The sequence below is a fragment of the Cervus canadensis genome, chromosome 25 (genome assembly GCF_019320065.1).
Source record: "Cervus canadensis isolate Bull #8, Minnesota chromosome 25, ASM1932006v1, whole genome shotgun sequence".
Classification (NCBI taxonomy): Eukaryota; Metazoa; Chordata; class Mammalia; order Artiodactyla; family Cervidae; genus Cervus; species Cervus canadensis.
In genome coordinates this window covers 32,859,186-32,874,520 of record NC_057410.1, presented here as the reverse complement: position 1 = coordinate 32,874,520, position 15,335 = coordinate 32,859,186, and the positions used below count along the sequence as shown (strand labels likewise).

General features: G+C 37.1%; 1 protein-coding gene across 2 annotated transcripts in view; it reads right to left on the bottom strand.

Annotated features, from left to right (window-relative positions):
* EEA1 (early endosome antigen 1) overlaps window positions 1–15,335 on the bottom strand; it is a 122,910-nt gene that overhangs the window by 87,685 nt on the left and 19,890 nt on the right. For both annotated transcript variants that reach the window (XM_043446262.1, XM_043446263.1), the window contains exon 2: window positions 399–491. In XM_043446262.1, the coding sequence (XP_043302197.1) occupies window positions 399–491 (93 nt within the window). The remainder of the gene's footprint in view (window positions 1–398; window positions 492–15,335) is intronic.

The following is a 15,335-nucleotide window of genomic DNA, read 5'->3' as shown; positions in this document are numbered from 1 at the left end:
CAAACATAAACATTCTTACAAATTATAAATGAAGACAAATAATGAAAGTTTCATAGCTTATCTAATTTTTCATTAGCTTAGTTGTTCATGACAGTACAAACACATAAGTACTTATTAATTAACTGGTAATTCTTTACAAACAGATTTTTAAATCTTCATTAAGTTGAGATGACTTTAATATTAAATATAAATTGTCAATATTATTTTTTAGTCTTAATATACACTTTTGTAGTCTCACAACTAAGCAGTATTATCTACCTACAGTGTGGATCCAATTTGTAAGAAAGATTTATGAGATCTTTTGCTACAAAAGTTTAAACTACCAAATGTTACTCTGAACATTTGCTATTTTTCCTTAAATAATACTGAATCTTATTGCCAAATTATTATTCTCATACCTCTGAAGAGCTTTCATTATTGACATCCACTGTGTTTATAGGAGCTGCTGATGAATCTAAATCAGAACCTTGAGAGCCAACTCTCCCAGGAGTCTGAAACACAAGCAGAAAGGGGGGGGGGGGGGAAATCAAAGTAAATATCAACAATATACTCATAAACTATTTAACAACTAAACAGTAATCAGGGCTAGCCTTTACACATCAAAGTAGATGCCCTCTCAGTAACAAACGGCACTAGAAGCTCCCCTTCATTGAAGACTGAGCCTAACACTGTGTCAATGTCTCCATCTGCATTCTCTCAGGTTTAGTCTTTCTAAATTAACAAAAAGTTTACCTTTATCAACTTTTTATTTTGATTGTGCTTTATCATCTTCACCTCACTTTCACAGAGTATCTTATTTAATCATAGTGATACCCCTGAGAGATGCAGGGAAAACGCTTTATCTATAGATGAGAAAACAGATTCAAAGCAGCTAAGGGACTTCTCAAGATTGCACTGTTAATAAAAAGCAGAAAGAAACAGAACTAAAATGCTGTAATTCTAATGCCTCTTGCATTGCTCTCCACTATATCAACTGAACTACGATTTGAGAGGAGCTAAAAAGATCAACACAGGTCACATTATCTAGTCACCCACCTACCTACTACCCATGCCAACCATTACCAATCTGTCTCCAATATTTAATATTCCACCATCAAAGAAACAGTTTGGAGGGTTAAAGGTCTTTTTTCCTCCTGCAACATTATTATTCTTTATACTTAGGTTATGACCTTAAAGGAACTGGAAATCTACTATAACATCAGGTAAAAGACAGATTCAGAGTACAAGAACTGACTCAATAATCCTTATCAAAAAACACTGAGTGCAAACTATCATTATTCTCACCATATGCAAGAGAGAATAAAGGTGTGGAAATTAAGCTACTTGTTCCAAGTCACATGACCAGTAAGTGGAAGAAAAAATCCCTCACAAGAGAGATGAGCCTCCAAAACACCTGGTTTTGAAAAACCATGTGAAGTATGTCCAGGAAAACCACAGAACTACAGGGAATAGAAAACCTACTCTTAAAGGACTTGCATACAGATTGACTTGACCTGAAAATAAAGGTAAAAACACCAGAGTGAAAAATGCATGGACCACACAGATTCCAAGGGGAAAAACACACACACACACACCAGCTAACTAAATAGCTAAATAAAACAGCTAACATGGAAAAAAGAAAAGTGTATGGACCACAGGTGAGGGGACTCACCTACTCATCTTGAAACATCTGCTGTAGAGAGAGGAACCAGCTGGAGTGCTCCACGGGTCTGATCCACTGAAGGAGCCACTTATGTGATCTCAGGCTACCTTGCTATACTAACATTGGCAGGCTCCACATTGGAATCCTCCACCCCGCCTATCGGCACCAGTGGGAGAGCACTGCACCTCGGCTGGGTCTCATAGCTGGCCAAGAAACAGCCCCTGATGACCAGGCAGGATTGTGCTTCTGAGACCCACAAGACATCTCCTAAATAAGGCCACTCCTTCTAGACTAGGAGAGACCGCTGATATACCTAATATACAGAAACAAATATAAAGAAATAAGCAACATGAGGAGATAAAGATATTCCAACCTAAAGAGTAAGACAGAACCCATAAAAAGAACAATATGGAGATAAGCAATCTACTTGATAAGAAGTTCAAAAGGAATGGTAGTAAAGACAACAGCCAAATACAGGTGAAGAAAAAATTGGCATTGTGAGAACTTCAACAAAAGCAAAACAGAAGTTATAACTGAAAAATATGCTAGAGGGGTTCAACAGCAAACTGGATTAAGTAGAAAAACAAATCAGCCAGCAGGAAGATAAGACAATGGCACTCACCCAGACAGAGCAGAAAAATGAAGATAGTATTTTAAAGTGAAGACACCTTACAGGGCCTTTAGGGCAATATCAACAGAGTAACATTTTCATTATAGGGGCTGCAAGAAAGAAAAGAAAGAAAGGGACAGAAAACCTATTTAAAGAAATAGTTGCTGAAAACATCTTTAACCAGGGGGAAGGAAACAGATATCCAGGTCCAGGAAGCACAGAGAATTCTCCAAACAAGATGAACCCAATGAGACACATACCAAGACACACTATAATTAAAACCGTAAAAGGGGTCAAGAGAGAATCCTAATAGCAACAAGACAAAAAAACACATCGTTCTGCACAAGGGAAACCCTAGAGTACTATAGCAGAGATTTCAGCAGAGTCTCTGAAGGCAGAAGGGAGTGGCATGTCATAGTCAAAGTGCTAAGAAAAAAAACTTCCAACCAAGAATTCTCTACCTGGGGACTTCCTGGCAGTCCAGTGGTTAAGACTCTGCGCTTCCAACGCAAGCGGTGCCGGTTCCATCCCTGGTCAGGTAACTAAGATCACACAAGCTGCCCAGCACAACCAAAAACAAGAATTCTCTACCCAGCAAAGTTTTCATTCAGAATTGAAGATCAAGAAAACTCTTGATGAGCAAAAACTAAACGTGTTCATCACCACTGAACTGATCTAACAAGAAATATTAACGGGGCTTCTTTAAGCTGAAAAGAAATGGCACTAATTAATTTAAAAAAAAATGACAAAGTAAAAAAAACTCCCTGCTACAGGTAAATATATGATAAAGGTAGAGGATCAATGACTTATAAAGCAAGCACAAAGGTTAAAAGACGAAAGTACTAAAAACAACTAAAATTATACTAAGTGGTTAAATGATGCATAAAAAGAAACAAAATGTGTCATCAGGAGAGAGTAAAAGACAAAGCTTTGGAAACTTAAAACAGGTTACTACTTACATAGAATATCATAGGTGAACCTTACAGTAACCACAAGGAAAAAACTTACACAAAATATACAAAAGAAAATGAAAAAAGAATCTCAACAAGACACTAAAAAAAAAAAATTTCACACTATAACATGAAAAGAGGGAAGAACGGATAGGAACTATAAAAACAGCCAGAGAACAATTAACAAAATGGCAATAAGCACATGATTATCAGTAATTACCATAAATGTAAATGGACTAAATTCAGTACAGTCTTACATCAAGAAATAAGAAATACCCAATAAGCAGTACAGCCTTACACCTAAACAAACTAGAGAGGAACAAAGCCCAAAATTGGTAAAAGGAAGGAAATAAAGGAGAGAAATAAAACAGATATTAAACATACACACACACAAACACATACACTATAAAAGATCAATGAAACTAATCTAGTTGGTTGAAAAGATTAAAAAAAAAAAATTGCCAAACATTTTAGCTAAACTCACCAGGGGAAAAAAGAGGACTCAAACTTAAGAGCAGAGATGAAAAGAGATGTTATAACTAACACACAGAAATACAAAGGATTTCTTATATGAATATACTCCAACAAACTGGACAACCTAAAACAAATGGATACATTCCTAAAAACACAGTCTTCAAGACTAAATCATGAAGAAACAGAAAATCTGAATAGACCAATTACTACTAAAGAGATTGAAACAGCAATCAAAAATCTCCCAACAAACCAAGGCCCAGAGCAGATAGCTTCACTAATGAATTACACAAAATATTCAAAGATTTAATCCCTATCCTTCTCAAATTCTTCTGAATTTTCCAAAACCTGAAAAGCAGGGAAGCCTTCCAAATACATCCTGTGAAGCCAACATTAATGAAAAGCAGTCAAGAAAACCACAAAAAAATAAAAATAAAAAATAACAGGCCAATATCCTTGATGAAAACAGATGCAAAAATCCTCAACAAAATATTAGCAAACTGAATCCAACAATACATTAAAAGAAGCATACATCATGATTAAGTGAAATTTATTCCAGGGATGCAAGGATGGCTCAACATCCACAAAATCAATATGCTACATCACATTAACAAAATGAAAGATAAAAATTATATGGTCATTTCAATAAATGCAGAAAAATCATTTGACAAAATTCAACATCAATTTATGATAAAATGCTCAACAAAGTGGGTACAGAAGAAACATAATAAAGGCCATATAGGACAAACCCACAGCTAATTTCACACTAAACAGTGAAAACTGAAAGCTTTCCCTCTTAAGATCAAGAAACAAGACAAGGATGTCCGCTACTACCACTTTTTTTCAACATAGCATTGGAATTCCTAGCCAAAGCAATTAGGCAAGAAAGGAAAAGAAAAGGAAATAACAAACTTCCAAATCAGAAAGTAAAACTGGCACACTATTTGCAGATGACATGATCTGTAAAGAAAACCCTAAAGATCACACACACACACTGTTGTCACTAATAAACATAATAAATGAATTCAGTGAAGTCAGAGTACAAAATCAACATACAGAGAAATCTGTGGCATATCTAGGCCAATAATGAACTATCAGGAAGAAAAATTAAGAAAACAATCCCATGTATGACTGCACCAAAAAGAATAAAATACCTAAGAATAAATTCAACCAAGGAGGTGAAAGCCTTTGCACAATGAAAACTATAAGACACTGATGGGGGCTTCCCTGGTGGCTCAGTGGTAAAGAATCCACCTGTCAGTGCAGGAGGCACGGGTCTGACCCCTGGTCTGGGAGGATCCCCCACGCCGTGGAGCAGCTAAGCCCACGCGCCACAACTACTGAGCCTGTGCCCTGGACTCCGGGAGCCGCAGCTACTGAAGCACGGGCCACAGCTGCTGAATCCCAGCGCCCTGGAGCCTGTGCTCGGCAACAAGAAGCCACCACCACGAGAAGCCCACACACCGCAACGAGAGAAAGGGCCAGCGCAGCATTCAAGACCCAGCACAGCCAAAAATACATAAACTTTTTTTAAGACACTGATGAATGAAGTTGAAGAAGACACAAACAAATGGAAAGGTATTCTGTATTCATGGACTGGTGGTTTCACCATTTCATTCTTTAAATATCCATATTCCCCACAGCAATCTACAGATTCAATGCAATCTCTATCAAAACTCCCAATGGCATATTTCACAAAACTAGAACAAATCATTCTAAAATGTGTATGGAACCCCCCAAAAAAAATCCCCAATAGTCAAAATAATCCTTTTGAAAAAGAAGAAAAAAGCTGGAGGTATCATGCTCCCTGGTTTCAAACCGCACTCTAAAGCTTCCAAGGCTTCCCTGGTGGCTCAAATGGTAAAGAATCTGCGTACAATGCAGAAGACCGGAGTTCGATCCCAGAATTAGGAAGATCCCCTGGAGAAGGGAATGGTATCCATTCCTATATTCCTGCTTGGAGAATTCCATGGACAGAGGAGCCTGGCAGGCTATAGTCCATGGGGTCGCAAAGAGCTGGATACAACTGAGCAACTAACACACATGAAGCTACAGTAATAAAAACAGCATGGTACCAGCACAGAAACAGACACACAGATCAATGAAAGAATTGAGAGCATAAAAATGTAAACCTACACATGTATAAACAATTAATTTATGAAAAAGAAGCAAAGAACATACCATCGAGAAAAGATAGTAGCTTCAATAACGGTACTGGGGGAAATGGACAGCCACAAGCAAAAGGATGAAACAATTAACTCAAAAGGGATTAAAGACTTGAATGTAAGACCTGAAACCATGAAATTTCTAGAAGAAAACTTTAGACATCAGTCTTAGCAATATTATTGTGGCTCTGACTCCCAAGGCAAGGGAAAGAAAAGTAAAAATAAAAGGGACTATATCAAATTAAAAAGTTTCTGCACAGCAAAAGAAACCATCATCAAAACAAAAAGGCAACCTACTGAATAGGAAAAGATATTTGCAAATCATATATCCAATAAGGGGTTAATATCTGAAATCTACAAAGAACTTGCACAACTCAACAATGTCAAAGAATCTGAACAGACATTTTTCCAAAGAAGACACATAGATGGCCAAGAGGCACATGAAAGGATGCTCAATGATTAGGGAAATGAAGATCAAAACCACAGTGACATAACACCTCACACCTATCAGAAAAGAAAAATGTTTGAGAGACTGGGGAGAAAAAGGAACGCTGCAAACTAGTGGTGGGACTATAAACTGGTGCAGCCACTATGAAAAGCAGTATGGAGGGCCTTCAAAAAATTAAGACTAAAAACTACCAGTATGACCCAGTTATTCCACTTCTGCACATGTATCAAAAAGATCCACACATATACATTACAGCATTATTTGCAATAGCCAAGATATTTAAAAGCCTAAATGTCCACTAAAGGATGAATGGATAAAGACAATGTGGCATATACACACACACACACTGGACTACTAAGCAATTTAAAATTAAAAAAAATATGAAATTTTGCCCATTTGTAAATGAAGTCACTCAGAGAAAGACAAACACCATAAGATTTTGCTCATACATGGAATCTAAAGAAACAAAACAAACGGACAAATAAAAACTAAAACTCAAAGATACAGAGAACAGATTAGTGTTTACCACGGGGAAAGGGGATTGGAAGGTGGGCAAAACAGGTGAAGGGGATCAACTGCATGGTGATGGGCAGCAGCTATACTTGAGGTGGTGATCCCTTGTAGTGTACACAGATGTCAAGTTTCAACGCTGTACACTTCAAGCTTATATAATTTTTAAATTTTTTAAGTGAAAAATTACAAACTAACTGTTCAAAACAAAGAACAGGTTAACTAAATTATGACATACCCAACTCAACAAACCTGACAATTAAAAATGACAAGGATGGGGGACTTCCCTGGTGGTCCAGTGGTTAAGACTCCAAGCTTCCACTGCAGGAGGCACGGTGGGTTCAATCCCTGGTTGGGGAACCAGGGTCCCACATGCTATGTAGCATGGTGAAAAAAATTTTTCAGCGACAGGGTGAAGACTATATACAGAAATTACAATGTATGTGATATAATGTTGAATTTGTAAGGGGAAAAATACAAAGTTTGGATATATTATGGTTATGGTTTCAATTATGTAAAGATACAAACACAGAGACTATGTGTTTTATGTCAGGGCTATATTTGTTATTACTGCTTTTCCCCTATGTAACTGAAAGGATAGTATTTGTACTGATTTAATTAACCACCTGCCCATCTCCTCATTAGTGTAGTCATCTTTTTTTTTAATTTTCAGATTTTTTTAAATTAAAAAATATTTGGGCTTGTAAAAAGATCCAGATGATTATAGTTATCAAACATCTATCACTAATGCTTAGTGGCACCAGCCAAACAGATCAAATTTTGGAAACATAGGGGAAAAAGTTTATATGGTATTTAAAGTATTTATTTCAACCAAATAAGAATAGATGCCAGTAGTATAACTGGCTACTCCAGGTTGTTGATAATATAGAAATAATTCCTACTACCAACAACTATAAGATCAACAAAAAGCATCAGTCTCTACAAAAACTGCTTTCAAAAATCACATACAGGCTTTTGAAAAAAGTGAAAGCGAAAGTCGGTCAGTCATATCCGACTCTTTGCAACCCTTTTCCCCTTTGGAATTCTCCAGGCCAGAATACTGGAGTGGGTAGCCTTTCCCTTCTCCAGGAGATCTTCCCAGGGATCAAACCCAGGTCCTCCACATGGCAGGCGGATTCTTTACCAGCTGAGCCGCAAGGGAGGCCCTAAGAACAGCACTTAACCAGGGGGTGAAAAAGTTACTGTTACTGTAGGCGATACCTTGAAAGTATTACTATCACACAAGTTTTAACAGCATGAAATTTCTTTGAAATTCATATTTTATCTATTTCAGACTAGTTATTTATTGAAAATAACTACACTGCTGTAATCCAAAGCAACCAATAACTATGCTTTCCAGTTATGACTGAAAATCTAATAGCAAAGAAAAACAGAATCAAAAACACCTAGTAATATATTAAGTGTATCCTATAGTATATAAGTATTACTTATATAAGTGGTATATAAGTATATATATTTCGTAGATGGATGACAAAAGTTTTTCTAATATCTGGTGATACACTGAGTCAGAGCTTCCAAAATTCTCTCCCTCCGTCTGACTCCCCCCCACCCCAAACCCGCTACATGTGACCTCATTCCCGAGAAGTTCAAGCATGAAGATGGCAAGAATTTCACGGAGAACATAACAGTTCCACAAGCTGACTGCTACTTAAAGAACCGCCTCTCTAAAATTCATCTATCTTCAAAGCACTAAAATCAACTAAAAGGATAACTAGTCTTTGCACACAGAAGAGATGTAGTAAATGCTGAATTTAAAGTAAATGCACAAGCCGCACCTCTCTAGCTGAAACCAACTGGAAGCAAGGCAAACCAGCTAAGGCTGACTTGCTAACAGATTAATTGCTAGGAAAAGGTGAGCTGACTAGAAATAAATTACTGCTTTTACGAAAATCTTTGGGGAAAAATGTAGGATACTAAATACACCTTATACTTGGCAAAATTATTTCTGAAACTGGAAAGGATACAAGTATTAGAAATTAAATGACATAACCACCTCAAAACCTTGGAGACTTATAAGACATCTGTAAGAATTTCTTACAAAATGCACCTTTCAGCATTGATTTTGTCACTTTATTTCACCCTCCGCTTATCATAAATACCAATTAGGAATATTTTCACAAATTCAAAAACTCTGAAAAGCCATCTACTATATTCAGACCTTAAGAAGGGTGCTTTAAATACATTACCTGATCTTTGTACAATAAATGGATAATCAGAGATTTCTTAGGGCCCTAATTGAAGGTATGTTTGCAAATAACAATTTTTTTTTATTTCATGGAAAGCACTACAGCACTAGGCAGGGAATTTTCACGCTCAATCTCTTAGCACCATTCATTGTTAGGTGATCTCATTTACTCCCTTAATTTTAATTATCTTCCAATGCAACCAAAAATAAAATTTTATTAAAGAAATCTAATCGAGATCTCTGCTAAACTTCAAATTCATATATTTTCCTATCTTGCTAAATACCTCTAAATATCTCAAGTCAAAAAAAAAAAAAAAAGATAAATATCTCAAGTCATTTTATTCAAAATCAAATTCACTATCTTTTCTCACAACCTTTTATCCATTTGCATTTTCTACCCAAAATTACAGAGAAATCACACACCCATCTTGCCTAAATTCAGAGCATTATCCTTAGTTCCTCTCTTCCCTAAACTTCACAGCCAGTCACTAAGTTAATTCAATCACCTACACAAACTTTAATCTATCCTTTCTTCATCTTCTTTGTCATTAACTCAGTTCAGGATGTCATCATCTCTCTCCTGGATTATTAAAGAAACTTAATTTAGAACCCTGTTGAGCTATTTGAAATCCTGAAAGGTGATGCTGTGAAAGTGCTACACTCAATATGCCAGCAAATTAGGAAAACTCAGCAGTGGCCACAGGACTGGAAAAGGTCAGTTTTCATTCCAATCCCAAAGAACGGCAATGCCACAGAATGCTCAAACTACCACACAATTGCACTCATCTTACCCGCTAGCAAAGTAATGCCTAAAATTCTCCAAGCCAGGCTTCAGCAATACGTGAACTCTTTTTTTTTTTTTTAATACGTGAACTCTTAACTTCCAGATGTTCAAGCTGGTTTTAGAAAAGGCAGAGGAACCAGAGATCAAATTGCCAACATCCGTCAGATCATAGAAAAAGCAAGAGAGTTCCAGAAAAACATCTATTTCTGCTTTATTGACTATGCCAAAGCCTTCGACTGTGTGGACCACAATAAACTGTGGAAAATTCTGAAAGAGATGGGAATACCAGACCACCTGACCTACCTCTTGAGAAACCTCTATGCAGGTCAGGAAGCAACAGTTAGAACTGAACATGGAACAACAGACTGGTTCCAAATACGAAAAGCAGTACGTCAAGGCTGTATATCGTCACCCTGCTTATTTAACTTATATGCAGAGTACCTCATGAGAAACGCTGGGCTGGAAGAAGCACAAGCTGGAATCAAGATTGCTGGGAGAAATATCAGTAACCTCAGATATGCAGATGACACCACCCTTATGGCAGAAAGTGAAGAGGAGCTAAAAAGCCTCTTGATGAAAGTGAAAGAGGAGAGTGAAAAAGTTGGCTTAAAGCTCAACATTCAAAAAACTAAGATCATGGCATCTGGTCCCATCACCTCATGGAAAATAGATGAGGAGACAGTGGAAACAGTGTCAGACTTTATTTTTCTGGGCTCCAAAATCACTGCAGATGGTGACTGCAGCCATGAAAATAAAAGACGCTTACTCCCTGGAAGGAAAGTTATGATCAACCTAGATAGTATATTAAAAAGCAGAGACATTCCTTTGCCAACAAAGGTCTGTCTCGTCAAGGCTATGGTTTTTCCAGTGGTCATGTATGGATGTGAGAACTGGACTGTGAAGAAAGCTGAGTGCCGAAAAATTGATGCTTTTGAACTGTGGTGTTGGAGAAGACTCTTGAGAGTCCCTTGGACTGCAAGGAGATCCAACCAGTCCATCCTAAAGGAGATCAGTCCTGGGTGTTCATTGGAAGGACTGATGTTGAAGCTGAAGCTCCAGTACTTTGGCCACCTCATGTGAAGAGTTGACTCACTGGAAAAGACCCTGATGCTGGGAGGGATTGGGGGCAGGAGGAGAAGGGGACGACAGAGGATGAGATGGCTGGATGGCATCACCGACTCGATGGGCATGAGTTTGAGTAAACTCCGGGAGTTTGTGATGGACAGGGAGGCCTGGTGTGCTGCAATTCATGGGGTCGCAAAGAGTCGGACACGACTGAGCGACTGAACTGAACTGATCTCTTCACCACATTTCCAGTTGCTTTCTAACTGATTTCCCAAAGGACCTCAAATGAATCATATCCAAAATCAAACCACTTACCTCCCAGGAAAAAAGTTTTCTTTTCCTCCTATATTCTTTAGCTTAGTTAATAATAATCCTCATTTATTTAAAACCTTGGCTAGGCCCAATTGAACTCAAATTGATATTTATAAACCAATGTTTAGAGAAGCATTATTCACAACTAAAATGTGTAAACAAAGAAAAAAAAAAAGTGAAAAAGTCCACCAATGGATGTTTGCATAAACAAAACGTGGTATATAAATACAACAGAATATTATCTAGTCTTTCAAAGGGATGACATTCTATACATGCTACAACATGAATACAGGAAGCATTAGGCTAAATGGAATAAGCCAGACACAAAAGGAGCAATATGTACACCTCTACAAATATGAGTACCTAGAGTAATCAAATTCATAGAGACAGAAAGTAAAATAAGGATTACCAGAGGCTAGGGGTAGGGGGAATAATGGTGGAGAGTTTCAGTTTGGGAATGATAAAAACATTCTGGAAATAGATAGGTGTAATGGTTGCCCAACAATATGAATGTACTTAATGCCACTAAATTGTACACTTTCAAATGATAAAAATGCTAAATTTTGTTACCATAATTTTTAAATTTTAAAACTGAATCTCAAGTTAATGGTATAGTCACACAGAGAACTATTTCAAGTGTTTTAAGAACAGTGTTTTGACTATATAGCCTTAGTGAGCTATAGTATAACGACAAAAAGAACTGCTAAAAAAAATTTAGCAAAATTGATTCAGTAAGTTTATTAATAGCAATGCTAGTATTATTAAAATTATATATATATATATATTTTAGGAAAAATAATTATGTTAAGGCTAACAGCCAAGATATTCAGGATAAAATTTAAAAATATAAACTCAAAGAAGAGAAAATATTTTATAATATTTGCCCTCATGTTGTTTTGCTTATTTTCTCTTTTCTTGCTTTTTAAATATCTCTGTGTATGCATGTATATCCTAGTTCTTATCTTCAATGCTTAAAAGCAATGACAACACAGAAGCAATGAGTACCCTAATGAGTCCAGCCTGGAGGAGAAATTTTACTACATGAATCTGGGACATGTTGTGCCATAAAGTAAGTAAGTTATCAAATACTTAACAGGGTCCTGTCAAAATGACAAAAGCCAACTTAAATGCACTTCCACTAGGCAAAGCTAGGGCAAGGTGCACATGAAAAAAATCACAATGGTTTCAATTAAGTGAAACCCACTAAATATATATAAATTCTTGAGTTCATGAGGATTAGTATTCATGAGTTCAAACAAAAAAGACAAAAAAGCAAGCCTCATTGATCACTAATGGAGTAGCAACTCTTATTCTGAAAATTCATAATTAAAGAAAAAGAATTAAGCATGTAACCTGACCATCTAGTATACACTGAAATTCACGGCAACCAGATAGTCCGGGTTTAAACTGAAACGTTCTTTACAGAAAAATATCAGCTAATATATGCAAAAGAAATAAAAATCTAGAAAATCAAGTTTGCAACTATTGATGAAATCAGTCTTTCCAACTTGTTATTGTATAACTTCTCCTTAAATAAGAAATCTTTCTGTCCTATTATATTTCTTATTCATACTTCTGTAACACTCATAATATAAGGAAGAAGAAAGTGGTGGTGGACTATTACAGTTAATGACCGTCAGTAACTCACACCTATGCTTTAATGCCCTTGTAATTCTCATGCTTAATCCTCTCCCTGTGGGCTCTGGCCGTGAGACCTGCCTTGCCTCACGGTAGTATAGCAAATGAGGCACAAGTCGAGTGCATAGTGGGATTTGCTCACTCATTGCTGGAAACTCCTTTATCACCATGCAAGCCCAGGCTAACCCTGGACACATGTGACCCAATGAACACTACTGGCAATCTGACACAGACTGTGTTAGAGTATCATCCCAATCAAAACTGTACCAGTAACTCTGAGAGAGACCAGCAGAAGAATCATTCAGCTTAACCTAGCCCCAACTGTGGATCTACAGTATATAGAGCAAATAAAATCTGTTGGTTTTAAGCCAAAGTTTGGAGATGGTTTACTATGCAGCAACAGATAGAATTTGGAAAAGGGCATAGCAACCCACTCCAGTATTCTTGCCTGGAAAATCCCATGGACAGAGGAGCCTGGTGGGTTACAGTTATGAGGTGGAAAAGAATCAGACACACTTCACAATTAAACAACATTACGACAGATACAATTAGTTACAACAGATATAATGTATCTTCTCCACAAAAGAAAAGGAATCTTTTTGAGGATGGGAGCCCTATAAGACAGGTATTTATCAAATTTCCTAGTGAGGACACAATATAGGCATCCACCTGAGTTTACTACATAATACTTCTCATATTACATTAAGAAGAATTAACTCCTCCAAGATTTACATTATTCTCTTTTCCATAGATTCTTTTTTGAACTTTCTAAGTTAAACAAGACTCTTGAGAGTCCCTTGGACTGCAAGGATATCCAACCAGTCCATCCTAAAGGAGATCAGTTCTGAGTGTTCATTGGGACAACTGGTGTTGAAGCTGAAACTCCAATACTTTAGCCACCTGATATGAAAAGCTGACTCATTTGAAAAGACCCTGATGCTGGGAAAGATTGAAGGCAGAAGGAGAAGGGGACAACAGAGGATGAGATGGTTGGATGGCATCACGACTCAATGGAGATGAGTGTGAGTAAGCTCTGGGAGTTGGTGATGAACAGGGAGACCTGGCGTGCTGTGGTCCACGGGGTCGCGAAGAGTCAGACATGACTGAGCGACTGAACTGAAGTTAGACAAGAGACTAGAAGAACTAAATGGCCACTCTAGTTTTCAGGGTATCTGAATAAAGATTTTTTTTTTTCTCTTTGACAATACTCTTTTGTGGAGTGTTGGAAAACCACCACTCTCAAATACTGCTTGTGGGAGTGTCGCTGTTTAGTCATTAAGTCATGTCCAACTCTCTTGAGAGCCCATCCTCTGTCCATGGGATTTCCCAGGCAGAGTGGGTTGGAGTGAGTTGCATTTACTTCTCCAGGGGATCTTTCCAACCCAGGGATCAAACCTGTGTCTGCTACATTGCAGGTGGAATTTTTTTTTAACCACTCAGCCACTGGGGAAGTATAACTAAATCCAAAACTGTATATACTCTTTGATTCACTGCTAGGAAATTACCGAGCTGACAATTTCATTAGATGATCTTGTATACAAGCATGTTTACTGCAGTGGTATGTACAGCAAAACTGGAAACAAACTAAATGTCCTTCAACAGAGAAATGACTAAACTTGAGTAAGCCATATAATAAAATATAATGTAGTTATTACAAATAATAAAAGAGGCAGTACTGAAAGTGCTGATACTGAAAGCTCTCCAAACTATATTAACTGGAAAAAAAAAAGTCAAACTCTTAGAAGAGTATGATCATACCGCATAACGTTAACATATATCTGCATTAAAACTTTGTGGAAAAATATACAAGAAGCTATTAGGAATAATTACTGGGAAGGACCTTCTACTTCTCACTTTATAGCTTCTATGCCGCTAATCCTTAACTCCTGTCAGCCTCAAGCTTCACATAAAATTTGTCTCAAGTCCTTTCATGCTTGCTCTCAAACTTCAGCCTTGAAATGATCACTATTACTCTTTGTTCTAATCTACATTATAATTCTAATGCCTTTAAACTTGTCTTACAACTCATCTTTGTAATTACTTTACTTTTCGTCCTCTGAGTTCCTTCTCATTTCTATACCTTCTTCTTAAAATTGAATAGATCCTGATCTGTACCAAATCCTGATGTAGAAGGCTTACTCAGACTTTTCCAATATGACCTTAACCCACTATATGACTCCACTGATGTTTTTCTATCCATCATAAATCCATGTACAACAATAAGCTTCTTTACAAATAACATTTAACCCTAATTCATTTATATCAGCTTTCAGCTGAAAACAAGTCCTATTCTTTTAAATGTGAGCAGTTCCACCTAACCTAGAGTCATTAACAACTTTAATAAGCATGCAAATAGTCACCCATGTTATTCAGTTATTAATGCCAAATTGAGTGCAATCCCTATTCAATTTGTCTTTATAAGTGGTCTCTAAGAGGCTATATCTCCCTTGTTGCATCAGATTCCAGCCCACTCCAAATTTCTCAAGTGCTAGCACACAATATACTTCTGCATCCTAAGACCCCCTGTCTAACCT